Source organism: Juglans regia, chromosome 1 (assembly GCF_001411555.2).
Source record: "Juglans regia cultivar Chandler chromosome 1, Walnut 2.0, whole genome shotgun sequence".
In the NCBI taxonomy this organism is placed as follows: Eukaryota; Viridiplantae; Streptophyta; class Magnoliopsida; order Fagales; family Juglandaceae; genus Juglans; species Juglans regia.
In genome coordinates this window covers 976,214-991,307 of record NC_049901.1, presented here as the reverse complement: position 1 = coordinate 991,307, position 15,094 = coordinate 976,214, and the positions used below count along the sequence as shown (strand labels likewise).

At 36.9% G+C, this 15,094-nt stretch overlaps 3 protein-coding genes across 7 annotated transcripts; all 3 read left to right on the top strand.

Annotated features, from left to right (window-relative positions):
* Positions 1–741: 741 nt before the first annotated feature.
* LOC109001320 (probable serine/threonine-protein kinase PBL7) lies at positions 742–4,548 on the top strand. Of its 4 annotated transcripts, none has more exons than XM_035688543.1 (6): positions 742–858; positions 1,037–1,167; positions 2,081–2,286; positions 2,449–2,638; positions 2,933–3,321; positions 3,936–4,548. In XM_035688543.1, exons 2-6 carry the CDS (start codon positions 1,047–1,049, stop codon positions 4,305–4,307), a joined length of 1,278 nt encoding a protein of 425 aa, XP_035544436.1. In that variant the 5' UTR covers positions 742–858; positions 1,037–1,046; the 3' UTR covers positions 4,308–4,548. The 4 variants fall into 4 exon arrangements, with proteins under 4 accessions (XP_035544436.1, XP_035544437.1, XP_018834104.1 ...); XM_035688544.1 differs by having other exon boundaries at positions 742–923; XM_018978559.2 differs by having other exon boundaries at positions 742–930.
* Positions 4,549–6,190: 1,642 nt separating this feature from the next.
* LOC109001318 (probable protein S-acyltransferase 7) lies at positions 6,191–11,245 on the top strand. Its single transcript, XM_018978553.2, has 5 exons — positions 6,191–6,559; positions 8,514–8,696; positions 9,299–9,595; positions 10,019–10,252; positions 10,371–11,245. The coding sequence occupies exons 1-5, from the start codon at positions 6,473–6,475 to the stop codon at positions 10,893–10,895; spliced, it is 1,326 nt and encodes a 441-aa protein (XP_018834098.1). The 5' UTR covers positions 6,191–6,472; the 3' UTR covers positions 10,896–11,245.
* Positions 11,246–12,331: 1,086 nt separating this feature from the next.
* Positions 12,332–14,834, top strand: LOC109001317 (double-stranded RNA-binding protein 5). 2 transcript variants are annotated; one of them, XM_018978552.2, is made up of 4 exons: positions 12,332–12,447; positions 12,621–12,868; positions 13,022–13,241; positions 13,335–14,834. In XM_018978552.2, exons 1-4 carry the CDS (start codon positions 12,387–12,389, stop codon positions 14,330–14,332), a joined length of 1,527 nt encoding a protein of 508 aa, XP_018834097.1. In that variant the 5' UTR covers positions 12,332–12,386; the 3' UTR covers positions 14,333–14,834. The 2 variants fall into 2 exon arrangements, with proteins under 2 accessions (XP_018834097.1, XP_035544416.1); XM_035688523.1 differs by having other exon boundaries at positions 12,367–12,511.
* The last annotated feature ends 260 nt before the right edge of the window (positions 14,835–15,094 follow it).

Genomic DNA, 15,094 nt, shown 5'->3' with positions numbered 1-15,094 from the left:
TCATTTTTCATTTTAGAAAATGTTTCCACTCCTATATCTCATTCATCTACAAGACACAGTTAAATAGAAATAAATACAAAATTTAAATATTTAAATTAAATATGGACAATGCTAGGGTGTATATTAAATGTGCATTCTAAATATGCACACGAGTGCAAATGAGTTTTTTAGTTTTTATTTTTTTTAAGTATTTTTTAAATATCCTTAACTACTAGTCTACTAAGAAAAAAAATAAAAATAAAAATAAAAATATATGAATTGACACGTTTGATGAACATATTTAAGAGTCATATTATCATTTTTCATTAAGTATACACAGAAAATAAGAGTACTGTTTGGTTTTTCGTTTCATGAGGAAAGAAATCATTCCAATATCGCAAGATAGCTTCAAATGTTACAACTCACAATAACACTAAGGTGCCGATATTAAGTTGAGATGAAATAAAAATTAAATAAAATATTATTTTATAATATTATTATTATTTTAAGATTTAAAAAAATTAAATTATTTATTTTATTTTATATAAAAATTTTAAAAAATTATAATAATTAAATGAGATTACATAGCAAAATAACTGCTGCGTTTTCAATTTGTAGCATTTTAAACAAAAACTAAAAACATACAAAAAATGGCATGTAATTGTCAGTGAGTCGTGACAATGATAAAAGTCGGACTTGTTTTATTTTTTCTTGGACAAGTGATAACGTCAGGTTTATATAACAAGAACTTTTTTAAGTCGTTGGCATTCTGTCGGAACATCGTGGCTTCGTCGTGCATATATCTACTATCTTGGAAAACGTGCGTTCAGAAAAGGGAAGGCACCACCATTGCCGTATTCATTCGTTTACACGAGAGAGGTTTGCACACGCGTTATCCAACTGGAGCCCCGCAAAACTGTGTCATTCTTCTTCGTTATCTCAACGTAGCAAGTGTGATTGTTGTGACTCTTTTTTTTCAATGGTACCTAATATATATATTCTTGGATCTTGTTTTTGATCAATACGTTCACGTTCTGTTTTGTTTTGTTATCGTCAGAAAATAAAGAATGGGTTGCCCTTGCTTTGGGTTGTGCAAGAAAGGGGAGGGGTCAAAGCTGAAGGGCGAGAAGGCCAGAGAGGTTAAGGAGAATCGCAAGCCTGCTGAAAATGTTCCTCCATCATCTTCTAGTTAGTTTATTTGATTTATATGCAAATCGATTAACTTTTTCTTTTCGTTTCTTCCCATCATTCTTTTATTTCTTGATCTTATTTGGATTTATTGGGCTTGTATATGAATAAGGATGCATGATTACTTCAAAGAAACCACAAGATAAAAAGAATGGGAAATTAATTGACACTAGTTTGAAGATTGCACCTTTGGAGTTGGGCTTTCCAGGATCATGAAGCTTTTTCTTACGTTGTCAAGGGATTAAAGAGTATTGAAACAAGGACATCAAAAGCAACTTTATCCTAGGGATGGTAGTTATTCATCTCAGTTGTTTTGGAAATTGTGAATGAAACACTCATTGGATATACATCTTTTTTATCAGTAGAGTGGAGATGATTGGTTCTTGAAGCTTTAATTCTGGATCTCGAATAAAGCTCTTCTCCAAGCACACTAGCTATAAGGCGACAAAACCCAGACTTAAAAACTCAGGCATCCATTAATCATATTTACAAACGAAACACTTTCTTTGGCTCTTTCCCTCTAGTGCCAACGTGTTGTAACCCCAAGTTGTTCCTCTTTGTTTCTAGTAATACCTCAGCTTCCTGGCCTGGGGCCCGTTCTCCTTTGAATCCATTCATAGATGAGTTTGGATAAAAGCCAATCACTTGTTTTCAGGCGAATTACAAAAGCATTATTGAAGTATATTCCAAAATTAGTGACTAAAATAACAACAATACTGATTATAGATATAACTTTGGGAAAAAAAAACACAGAACATGATGATTTGATTGTGATTTTAGCTTGTACGTAGGACCATGATTTATTTTTTAGAGAGCTAAAAAGGTTTTGGAAATATGTTGAGTCAAATTGACATGATAAAGTCTTCCCTGTACTTAAAGATGTGCTTCATCCGCTTGTTTATGGAAATTGTAGAAGTCAATGTGCTTGGCTCAAAATTCAACAATGAATCAAGTTTGCAATTGTACGACACAAAAGATGAGTCAAATAATCCTGCCAAGTCTCCAACATTCACCTATCGAGAGCTTGCAACTGCAACAAAAAATTTTAGGGACGAAAGTTTCATCGGAGAGGGTGGATTTGGGGTTGTGTACAAGGGGAAGTTAGAGAGCATTGGTCAGGTAAAATTTTTTTGATGATATGCTTCTTGTTCTGGACCACATTCTCTTTAAAGAGTGACCAAATTTTATATTTTCTCCATATCCAATCTTGTTCCATGGTTGATCTATTCTTTTTAATTATTATAATTACTTTTACATGATGAAGGTGGTGTTAATTAGCAGGTTGTAGCTATTAAGAAGCTTGACCATTCGGGTCTCCAAGGGGACCCAGAGTTTCTGGTGGAAGTTCTCATGCTCACTCTTATGCGTCACCCTAACCTCGTTACTTTGTATGGTTACTGTGCTGAAGGGAACCAGCGTCTTCTTGTATACGAATACATGCCTTTAGGATCCTTGGAAGAACACCTCCATGGTAATATTTTAGATGCCTGTGGTTCTGGTTTTATGAAAACAATATATTGTTTTTTTATATGTCCACCATATAAAAAACCTAGGCTACATTTACAATGGGATAACACGAGAGAGTTTAAGCTACATTTACAGTAGAACAGCTGTAAAGACATTGTGAAACTTCTACAAACCAATGTAGTACAAAATATAAGTGGGGGCAGATTGTAATTAACATTACTTGTATTCTGCTGAACTGTGTCACTCATCATTTCTTGATTACCTATTTTTCGACTGATGATCCTATGATTCTCTGCAGATCTTCCACCAGATAAGGAGCCTTTAGACTGGAACACAAGGATGATGATTGCTGCTGGTGCAGCCAAAGGATTGGAATTTCTGCACCATCAAGCACAACCTCCCGTTATTTTCAGGGACTTGAAATCATCTAATATATTATTGGGTGAGGGCTTCCACCCAAAACTTTCTGATTTTGGGCTTGCAAAGTTTGGTCCAAGTGGTGATAAGTCACATGTCTCCACCAGGGTGATGGGCACCCAAGGTTACTGTGCCCCTGAATATGCTACAAGTGGAAAATTGACAATGAAATCTGACATCTACAGTTTTGGAGTAGTTTTGTTGGAGTTGATTACCGGACGTAAAGCACTTGATGTCAGCCATGGCCGTGATCGACAACTTGTTGAGTGGGTAATTCCCTTGATGTCCATCTCGATTTCTATCAGTTTGCTTAAAGAATTACATTTTGTTTTAGATTCTCAGAGGAAATTGTTAATTGCCCTTTCTATTTAGAGCAGTCTGTCAGTAAAATCAGCATAGCTACATGCGCATGCCTGAGGAAGTAATCACCTTTATAAACAAACTTGCATGGCAATGGCAATGGCAATGGAAAATTTCCAACTGATTATGATGAGTGAATATGGATAGTATCATTGCATTTGGTCGCATATTTGATCTTTCTCCCGAGGACTACAGGATCTATTGATCTTTTCTTGTCTGCTTGATGCCTTTGTTCATCTGTTGAGTGAAGTCTAATTGGTTTGTGCCACTGAGTTTATAAATTCTGTCAATTAGAGGCCATGATAAAATAATAATAAAAATTTGTATAGCATCATTAGTTACAAACCTGCTGCTTTAACAGTATTCATCTTGGAGGTTTCCCGTGCCTAAAGCTTACTATGTTATTATCCATTTAGTTTCTATATATGTTCATATTAGTTTGTGGCAGTTCTCTAACGACACACAAAATATTTATTTTTAAACTCATAAGGTATCTGAATTATTCGCATTCCTTGTGTATTTAGGCACGTCCTATATTCAATGAACGCAATAAATATGTGCAATTAGCAGATCCATTGCTGAGAGGTCAGTTCTCGGAATCTGTGTTGAAGAAGGCTGTAGATGTGGCAATCTTGTGTCTCCAAGAAAAGGCCAATAATCGGCCTTCCATGCAGGATGTGGTGGCTGCCTTGAATTACCTGGCGTCTCAAAAGTATAGCACAAATAAGGTTATCAAGGCTGATGTTAAGGGCACTGAAGATAACTCTCCAAATGAAATAGATATGTTGGATAAGGGCATAAAAAGGGAGCAAGCTGTTGCAGAGGCCAGGAGTTGGGGAGAGACTTGGAGAGATAAACGACGCCAAAGTACACAGACTTGTCCTGATGGCTTATAAATGCAGTTGATCCTGAGCCTCCATATGTAATTTAAGTGAAAAAAAAAAAAAAAACAGAAAGAGAGAGAGATTGATGGGTCTAGAGTGGTATAGGAACATGATAAAGCATAGCATTGCTGAAAGCCTGAAACTATTGCTCTTTTTAAAAGATCTCTCTCTGTCTCTCTCTCTCTCTCTCTACATTAATCTACATACATACATACATACATATATATTATATATATATATATATCTTTCGTCAGATTTATTAGTAAGCTCATACAATGATTGCCGATCTGATCTCCAGTAGACGTAGGCACTGTTCTTAACCCTTCACCATGTTTGTATAATTCCCAATCAACTAAGTACTTCAGCTGCAAGCTGTCAAAATGCTCCATTGCTTTCAAACATAAAGGTATCAGATTCTTCCTTTAGCACATCATGATGTCTTTTGACACTCTGTGGGAAAGTTTCAAACTAGTGGTGGTTAGGAATGTTATCTGTGGAGTGCCATTTTATGATGTTAGAGCCAGCCAGGCAGTACTTGCGATATTATATGATAATACTCGCTTGTATTGAGTATGCTAAAGGTGCTGGGTTGTGTAAACCGTGAGTTTGCCAAAGAAAATTAGGATCCAGAAGGCCGTAAAACATGCATGACTTGCACGCACTCATCTATCATGGCCTCTAAATTAGATATGAATCACACCAGAAAATTCTACAAACTGCTGCTGCTGCATGCATGCATGCATGAAACTAGTCGGGTTGACATAACAATTACCACCTACCTAACTACCTAATCTATATATTAATGTTCACCTTTTTATTTATTTATTTATAAAACTCACCAATCCATTCAACGCATGCAACTAGCGGCTCTCTCTCTCTACAAATTATAGTTAGCACTAGTTTGTTTTTACAATTTCTCTCAACTTATTTTAAATCATCTAATTATTATAATTTTTTTAAATTTTCACACAGAATAAAATAAACAATTTAAATTTTTCAAATTTTAAAATAAAAATTATATTAAAAATATATATTTTAATAATATTTTATTTAATTTTTAATTTTAATTTTAATTTTAATTCATCTTATCTCATCTCATCTATAAAAATAAACTATACCGATTACAAATCAAACATCAAATATTTAAGACTGCAACTAAATTAGCTGTTGACTTTTTTATCCACTAACCAACAAATTATTGGAACGTTGCTTTTGATATATACTATATATGTTATTATGTTGAGCGTGCGTTAAATACGTACAACTGTCAACACCCTCTTCGATCTGTTAACTATCTAAATCTAGACGTAAACGGAGTGAGATAAACCTGTGGGGTCAAATAAAATTTAAAAATTCAAATATTGAGAGCAAAGGCTGTAATTTCAGATGGATTAAGAGTATAATGTGCATATTTATATTCATCTTTATATTTATATGATATTTTTTCAAACTGTTCTATATTAAATTATACATCTTTAAAATTTTAAAAAATATTATTTATTTTTTAATGATTATTTTTTCTCTCGTATCCTTTCTCTTTCTCAACAGCAACACAAATAAAAAAATTAAAAAAGACCAACGATATTGATAATTACTTATTTAAATTATAATAAGAAAAAATAATTTGATAATTCCTTATTTACAAATTTGGAAAACATAATTTATGAATTTTACACATTTAAATGGTTTTTTTTTTAAATCATAAATCAAAACATTAAATATATTAAAATTTATATACTTTAATTATATATCTCTAAATTATTTACAAGATTTTCAGAGAAAAAGGAAAAAGGACATCGCTGTCGAGTCCCACCCATCCTAACCCGTCCTTCTATCTCTCGGCCAATCGCATTCCCCCACGTCACACCTTCCCTGCTGTAAGTAGTAAGTACCCAAGTAAAGCTCCACACGCACATCATCACCATCGAAGCATCTCCCTCTCTTTACCCAAACCCTCTGTCGCTGCCAACAGCCTACCCTCATGTCCAGTCGGCGAATCCCCAAAAACTAGCCGTTTTGCTCGCCGGACTATGACGTGTCCATGGCCCCGACTTCCGAACCATAGAAGCGAGCAATTGGAGCTCGTTACTTCCCCTCCTTAGTTTTATGCATTCTAAAAGAACCCTTAGCTGAGAGGCCGAAAGAGATATATACATATACCTATATACACACACACTATGTACGTGGTTCCTCCACCTCAGAGATCCGATCCGGAATCCGGATCCACTGATTTACGTATTTACCAAGCTTGGAAAGGCAGCAATGTAAGTTTTCCAGTTCAATTGCCCTACGATTTTATTTCAGTTTTTTTTTTATTATTACTTTGAATGTGTATATTACTCTGTTCATCGTTTTTGTTATTGTTATTACTATTTTTAGTTTTCGTATATTATCATATTATCATTTTTTTTTCTTTTGTATGGATCTTTGGATTAAATTCCTGATCGTTGTTGTTGGTCAGAAACCGCGTCTTTCTTTCTTCCTTTTTTTTTTTTTTTATCATTTAGAAGCTGAGTGAATTATTTCCTCACTATTTCTTAAAATGAAAAATAAATTTTAGCCTTTAGAGCATAAGGCCCTTTGCTTTAGTGCTCCTGTTTTGGAAAACTAAGGGTGTGTGTTTAGTACTTTTAGACTGATTTCAGTCGCATTTTTTTTTTTTTAATGTAAGTATTTCTGCGACACTTTCAATTAAAAAACCACGGAACTTTATCTTAGATGTTACCAAATGCTGAACAGATCATCTCAGTCAGCGGTTATTGAACTACCAATTTTTTTGCCTCAATGTGTATAATTATATATTTGACATCAACAAATACATGAATAGCAAGAAAGCAAAGCCTTATTTTCAGAAAGATAACTAAAGAGAACAAAGAAAAAGATAGTGTACATGCGCGTTTGAATGATTCTATTTTAGCATATGGCCGTTGGACCAAGCTGCTGAGGTGTGGCTCCAGTTGTGCCTTTGAAGTTATTGGGCGTCTGTAATTTTTTTTTAGTTGTTCCTTAGAGTAAGGAAGGTCTTTTGTGACGAAATTGTATAAGACTGATGAACCTAGTAATGTTTTAGATCATCTATTAGTAAGTACCTAACATTGATCTATACATGGTATTTGGGTTTAATTGATTTTCCATTTACTGGCAATGCTGAGTTCAGACAACATAGAAAACTTTTAGGAGATAAGGAAGATATCCCTCACTCATGATCCTTGCCATTATGCGGTTCATTGAAACCATCTCAAATGGTTCCTTTCAAATAATATGAATTTTCTAGCCCTGTAAACTCTTGAATCCGGTAACTTCAATTATGTTCTCGAGAGTCTAATCATGTTTTCCACCTTCATTTAGCTTTACAAAGCCATTTTCTTCATTTCATGGCATTTTTTTAGAGTTTAGTAGCATGGGTAGGCTTGGGTTTCCATTTATCAAAAGAAGAAGTTAGGTTTGGTACATGAAATGGTTATTCCAATTTCTTTAATTGGAGTGTCCATTTCTATAGACATTCATATTCTTTTATTTGGTGACGATAGAAAAGTTTTACATAGGAATTAAAGTAAAATTCCTTAAATATCCAAGCCCCACTATTTTTTTTTTTAAATCACTTTTCAAAAGTTTTTAACCCTAAAATAATAAAACAAAAAACAAATCACAGCTTTTTACCGAGATTGGTGCAACCACCCCCAGGGCATTGGGGTTGGAAAACACCAGCCCCAATTTCCACTCTAGGTTGGTTTGGATCTGGATTCTGAATTGTGGTTGACCACACCCGCCACTTTGTAGGGGTGGCCTCCTCCCAAATATCAGAGATTTTTTTAAACTTCTAGAGTTTATTTTTTAAAAATTGCATTCGTTGCCCCGAAGGAATGGTATCACTCTCACTTTTCAGAGGAATAGGTATTCCTCATTTTGAGGAATGGCTATTCCCTTTGCAGTAGCTATTTTTCAAAAAGCCTAAACAAACTATGGAATAGGAATACCTATTCCATTCTAGGGGCGCATTTTGTGAAACAAACGTGTTCTTGGCATTATTAAATTATTCTAATTTTCAGCCAGGGCCATTCTCTATTTTGATCTTATGTTTTGGGGTGAGTGGGTGAGGGTTAACCAAATTGCTGTCGATATTTTAGTTTTGACCCTTGAAACTGTTTTCAGATGTGATATAAAAAAATAATTCTATGCTTCTACTGAGGTATCTGTTGTTTCATTTCTCTTTTGCAGATATTTTTCCTTCAGGGAAGGTTCATATTTGGACCTGATGTAAGATCGCTGGGATTTACCATATTCCTTATCGTTGCTCCAGTTGCAGTTTTCTGTGTCTTTGTTGCCAGAAAACTGATGAATGATTTTTCACATCACTTGGGAATATCTATAATGGTTGTTGCTGTTGTGTTCACAGTATATGTGAGCTCTCTCTCTCTCTCTCTCTCTCTCTCTCTCTCTCTCTCACACACACACACACACACACACAGAGTTTATTGCCTTCTTTTACAGTTTTGTTGTCTTCCAAAATTTTTTATGTTCTATTACATATCATAAGGACCAGTCTGCTTTTGGAATTCTTCATACTCATGAGATAGATTTAAATTCTGCTAATTGAATAGCTTTGTTAACTTTTCAATATATGATTTCTTTTCCTATGTTAGCAGCAAGTATTTTGTCTGTTCACTTGACCATGGACTCGGGGGGTACCTTGTCACAAAAGAGAAAGTGACTAATTATTTTCTTTCATCTTTTGGTTTGATCTTGCACAGGCAAGTTTTATATTTGCTACACTTTTAACAATATTTCCTATATGCACATTCAACTGTTCAAGCAAATCACACTCCTCCCTCCATCTTACAAATAATAAATAATGGGTATAGTTAGTACTCGTTAGTATGCCAGGCCTCCAAAGGGCACACAACTTAAGATGCTTCCCAGGGCGCTACTAACCTCTAAATACCGAGGACTAACAGACTTTTGGCATACAGAATACTTAGTTGATTTAATTCTTTATTTTTCAGGTATTAGTTCTTCTGCTGCTGACCTCTGGAAGAGATCCTGGTATAATTCCACGCAATGCGCACCCTCCAGAGCCTGAAGGCTTTGATGGAAGTGTAGAAGTTGGGGCTGGCCAAACTCCACAGTTGCGTTTGCCTCGCATTAAGGAAGTAGAGGTTAATGGGATGGCTGTAAAGATAAAATACTGTGATACATGCATGCTTTATAGACCTCCTCGCTGCTCGCACTGCTCAATTTGCAATAATTGTGTGGAACGATTTGACCACCACTGCCCATGGGTTGGGCAGTGTATTGGGCTGGTAAGTGATCCGTTCCCTGATGTCATTTTTATATTTCCCTTTTTTTTATCTTTATCATGTAATTTTTTTTGGGCAGTGGAGTAGCACTGATAAAGCACAGGCATCGTTTGTTTTCATAGGAGTTGCACTAATAAAGCATAGCATCATTTGTTCATGGATGGGTAGTTTTTGTATTAGTTTGGGATAGAGATTGTTTACTTATCAAATTAGTTTGGGAGATAGATGATTGTATTTTGTTTATCTTCAAAATTTCTCTTCATAGCAAAGGGATATAATTATGTGGACACAAATCAAATGAGCTCAAATATGCATCCTATGAGGTAGCCAGATCTGAATCCAAACACCACCTCAACGTAGGCTGATAAGAGCTGAAGCTCATCTGGTTACTTGTCTGTATCTGACAACTGTTGATTCTGGTTGCAGCGAAATTATCGATTCTTCTTCATGTTCGTCTTCTCAACGACCCTTCTTTGTGTATATGTCTTTGCATTCTGCTGGGTCTACATCAGAAGGATCATGGGAGGAGAGCAGACCACTATCTGGAAAGCAATGGTCAAAACACCAGCCTCCATTGTGCTAATAGTTTACACATTCATATGCATGTGGTTTGTTGGTGGCCTTACTGCCTTCCATTTATATCTCATCAGCACGAATCAGGTAAGATACCCGATAATTCTTCATGTCACAATCCCTTAGTGTTGAGCTCTATATGCATGCCTGAAATAAATTCCCATGTTAGTAAAGACAAGTTTCTATTTATATGTCATTTTTGCAGACTACTTACGAAAATTTCAGATATCGATATGATCGACGAAGTAATCCTTATAACAAAGGTGTGGTGGAGAACATCAAGGAAATATTTTACACGAGCATTGCCCCGTCCAAGAACAATTTCAGAGCAAAGGTGCCGAGAGAACCTGGGTTACCTGCTAGGTCAGTGGGTGGGGGTTTTATGAGTCCAAACATGGGGAAAGCTGTGGAGGACATTGAAATGGGCAGGAAAACTGTGTGGGGAGACATGGGTGCCGGGGTAGATCTTTGCGAAGGGCAACTTGGGAACAATGAACGCGTGAACATAAAGGATGGTGAATTAGGTGAAATCTCTTCAGATGTAAGGATGATGGTAGAGGACCCAGGGGAGCGTTCCGCAATACATCCCCGGCGATCCAGTTGGGGAAGGAAAAGTGGAAGCTGGGAAATGTCACCTGAAGTTCTTGCTTTGGCAGCTAGGGTTGGGGAACCAAATCGTAATGGTGGGAGTAGCAGCGGTGGCTTGACAACCGAGAACCGACATTCATAGTCAATGGGAGATGGATCAACTGGACTTAAAAAAATGAAATTGAATTTGATTTGGTTGGTATGGAGTGGGCTCATTGAGGTTTTCGCGATTGGTCACTGAACTCGCGCGTTAAGATTATGTGCGATATGGGGGAACTTCGCTAGATTGGGGATGTGGGTTGGTCAACTCTGGTTTGGCCTTTGTGATTTTAGGAAGGAATGGTGTGTTGTTGGTGTGAGTGAGCTTTCCGTCAGTCGTGATTTTGTAATACATTTGTGGAGTTAGTTAGCAGCTAATCGTATTGCATTTGTGGAATTAGGCTGTATATTGTTTTGGACTTTGATGTGTTTGGCCAGGAAAAAAAAAAAAAACTCTGTTTTCTTCAACTTTTGAAAGAAATATGTTTTAAATCCCAAAATAATTTTTCATCCAATTACAGGTGGGTCTCATTTTTCAAAACCTTTAAGATCTTTCTCCTACAAAGTAATTTACGTAAAATTTCAATTATTGAAAAAAATAAAAAAAAATACGTTGTCTCATTAAAGTTTTGTAAACAAGACAATCAAAAACTGATTATTCAAGTAGTTTAAATTTCTGGGATCCATTATAACTTAAAAAAAATAAAAAATAAAAATAGTTTTTAACACATTTATGTGAAAGAATTTCATATCAACTGTGTTGTTAAAAATAAAATTTCTAAATATATTTTCTCAGACCATAAAATAAAATTTTCCTTGAAGATTTTAAGCAAATATATCAGGTTTTGGATGTTTCAAAGTATAGTCAGTGTCTAATGTCCATGAAAATGATCTACCGTTCATATAAAAACAATACAATACTGCCATGTTTTCGTTCTTTTTCAGACCCGACAATTCTTCTATCCCCGGAACGTTAAAATCGACATTTCATTTATTGAAACCACAACAGTTGCGTTCCGAGTGTGGGGAATGAGTTTGACCTCGTGGATCCCAAGCCATCTTTGTAATTTTGTAATATCTGTATGACTGAGGAGGTAACTGCCCAGTCAACACAACGCCTGCACCGATAAAGTCAATCTGGATGTTAGCTTGCCATTTGCAAAACTAAACTATCAAAGTCTGTCTTCGTTTTTCTATTTCAATGATGTTAAAAATGCTGTCTTATTTACAACAACTTGTTTTATATCTCAGGGAGTGTTACCATTTATGTAATCCGATCAAATCTAGAACGGTGCAAAATGTCATGACCACCCCCTCCCCCATGAGCCGAGCTGGATTTGACTCTCTTACTGCTACAAAACTCCGCTATATTGAGAAAAATATTTAGTACAAATAAAAACTGTTAAGAATCAGCCCTCTTTAGTCTTTCCCTTCCGGGTTAAAAAAAAAAACTCATAAAGAGAGAAGAGAAAAGGAGCCTGTAAAAAGCTTCTTTTATTTCTTTAATCGCTTGGACCTCCATTTTGACATTTTTTACTTTACTTTTATTTCTTCCTCACAGTCTCACAGATGACATTAAGTATTACTCCATGAGATGCTCTGTCCTGAAAGACGAGTCCTATGCCAATGTAGGAGTGAGAAATCAGGCGAAGTAGGTGGGTTCCTTGATTTTGTCTCAGATTCCTGGGGTTTAGTTCATTTCCTTAACTCTTTCTTTGGGTTCGTATCTACTGTTCCTTTTTTCTTTCCTCACCCTTTTAGGATAATGGGAATAGAACGGATTCATGCGGATTTGATTGGTTTGTTGTGGATTGGTTTTTCATGGCAGATATGTATAAAAATCAGCTGCAGGAACTGGCACAGAGAAGCTGTTTCAACCTTCCTTCTTATGCCTGCATCAGAGAAGGGCCTGATCATGCCCCAAGATTCAAAGCTTCTGTGAATTTCAACGGCGAGATCTTTGAAAGCCCGAGTTATTGCACCACATTAAGACAGGCAGAGCATGCAGCTGCTGAAGTAGCTCTCAATGTCCTGTCCACGAGAGGCCCTGCAAGGTCTCTAACTGCAAGAGTTCTTGTAAGTTTCTCTGGTAACGAGCTCTCTAATGTACTTTGATTTTGATTTTTGCTACTTTTCTTGAATGGTGGTTGGCTAGAGATATAAGCATACCCATTCGTCTCTTCTTTAGTTTTCCTCATTTTATTTCCTCTATTGTGAAATCCCATGAAGGATGAAACTGGGATTTACAAGAACCTCCTTCAAGAAACTGCTCATAGAGCTGGACTAAATCTTCCTGTATATACCACTGTACGATCGGGTCCTGGTCATGTCCCAGTATTCACTTGTACCGTTGAGCTTGCTGGTATGAATTTTACTGGTGAACCAGCCAAAACGAAGAAGCAAGCAGAGAAGAATGCTGCAATTGCAGCTTGGTCTGCCCTAAAAAAAAGTAAGTTCCTATTTCATTTGTAGCTCTTTTTAATTATTATTAATTATTGAGATTTCCCATATCAAGTATATGTCATTGCACATCTTCATGCAGTGCCAAACTTGGTTTCTTTCGCTCATAGAGAAGCAGACATTAGTGAAGAACAGGATCCGGCAGTTGTGGCAAGGGTTCTGTCAAATTTCAGTCCCAAAGATGAATGCAAACATATAAGGAGGAGGGATCAGAACCAAACAAAGAGGAGAATGGTCAGGGCTCATAGAGACATAAGTTGGGGTTCTTCATCCTCATCTAGTAACCATATGCAGAAACAGCCATGGAGGCTTATGGATCTGTTTATGGACTCTGTCCCAGAAGGTCCACTTAAAAAACAGAACTGTTTTGTATCTCTTCTGCCTCCTCCCCCACCTAGAACAGCTTCAAAGATCTTACCACCAACTTCACCTAGAGGCAGTCCATCTCCTTATCCATCAAATAGGCCTATTCCAGTAAGAGTCAGGGGTAGATCACAAATTATTACTCCTCCAATTGAAGAGCATCAAAGGGACGAAGAAGAGTGGCTCGGGGGGAAATCAAATGTAATTAAGAAACCTACAGAAACTGATGGTCCATGCAATTCAAATTCAAGTTCTGCCCACGGGGCAAGTTCAATATACAGGCAATTTCCTTTGTCCAGTACAGGGAAGATGGCGGCTATAATGCTTGGTAACACCGCTCAGCATGAACAAAGCCACATCACAACAAGGCCTTTCGGTTCGCAAGATCCATCTAGATTGGCAACAACTCCAATCAAGGCGACCAGTACTGGTGCCCACATGGCCGGGACTATGTACACTGGACGGTTCAGTCCTCACAGGATTGCCCCAGCAGTCAATATCAGATCAGTGATCCCAGTTTGTGCAGCACCACCACCAATTATCCGACCTTCAAATCCCTCAACAGTAAAAGAAACTCCACCTTCAGCTTTAAGTCCTTCTACTTCAATATTGCCCACAACAACAAGAGAAGGGTTCTCATCAGCTAGCTCGAAGTTGAACAAGCCACAGTTGGGCGAAACTCAGCTGGGTTATGAGTTCAACAAGCTACAGTTATGAGGTACACAACGTGATAATCGTATTATACAGCCTGCCTAAGCATTTTCTGTCACTTGTTTTACGTTATTGGTTGTTATCTAAACTTTAGGTATTGGCCCTTCGAAACCATAGTTTTGTCTCATGGGTCTATGGTGAGATTTTGTAAAAGATGATGATATAATACAATTTCCACCTTGACGTGTATTTACTGCACACAAGACCCAGAGAGAGAGAGAGAGAGAGAGCGCAATAAATGAGATCTGGGGGAGTGGGTTGCAGAAGATAAAAGAGGGAGAGAAAAAGTGAGGGTAGAGTTGGGGGGCAGATGGGGGTAGCAATGAAGGCAGTCTGAAGAGGGCGAACGGACAATTTCAGCGATAAAGGTAAGTAATTAAGGTGCCCTCAGAAATATTTAATGGTCCTGTCTTCGCCATTAATGCTCTCCTCTTGCACATACACGCACATAGAGACAGAGAGAGAGAGAGCCTCTCTTTCCTCCCTCTCATCTTCTTCCTTTCATTTATTAGCCTCCCAACTCTCTCTTTTTTTTTTTTTTTTATCAGTTCTTTCTCTCCTCTAATGGTTCGTTAATAAACCGACTCCCAGGGACTAGGGAGAAAGGCTTGGGGGGTTTTTCAACTATATATTTGAATGAAAAGTAGCCGTTAAGTGAAATGGTTGTTGATGAACAAATGAGGCCGATCTGCAATGTTTTGTATGTTGGGCCTGGCCCATTTTATAAAAGAGTTAGTAGGCGAGGGAATCAAAAAGTGTAGACAGCAT

Bases quoted from the DNA above. Each gene is read 5' to 3' on its own strand.
- LOC109001320 (XM_035688543.1), top strand. From the start codon at position 1,047: ATGGGTTGCCCTTGCTTTGGGTTGTGCAAGAAAGGGGAGGGGTCAAAG. The intron at 2,287-2,448 runs GTAAAATTTTTT...GTTAATTAGCAG, and splicing joins AGTTAGAGAGCATTGGTCAG to GTTGTAGCTATTAAGAAGCT. The intron at 3,322-3,935 runs GTAATTCCCTTG...TTGTGTATTTAG, and splicing joins ATCGACAACTTGTTGAGTGG to GCACGTCCTATATTCAATGA.
- LOC109001318 (XM_018978553.2), top strand. From the start codon at position 6,473: ATGTACGTGGTTCCTCCACCTCAGAGATCCGATCCGGAATCCGGATCC. The intron at 9,596-10,018 runs GTAAGTGATCCG...TTCTGGTTGCAG, and splicing joins TTGGGCAGTGTATTGGGCTG to CGAAATTATCGATTCTTCTT. The intron at 10,253-10,370 runs GTAAGATACCCG...TCATTTTTGCAG, and splicing joins ATCTCATCAGCACGAATCAG to ACTACTTACGAAAATTTCAG.
- LOC109001317 (XM_018978552.2), top strand. From the start codon at position 12,387: ATGCTCTGTCCTGAAAGACGAGTCCTATGCCAATGTAGGAGTGAGAAA. The intron at 12,448-12,620 runs GTGGGTTCCTTG...TTTTCATGGCAG, and splicing joins TGAGAAATCAGGCGAAGTAG to ATATGTATAAAAATCAGCTG. The intron at 13,242-13,334 runs GTAAGTTCCTAT...ATCTTCATGCAG, and splicing joins TTGGTCTGCCCTAAAAAAAA to TGCCAAACTTGGTTTCTTTC.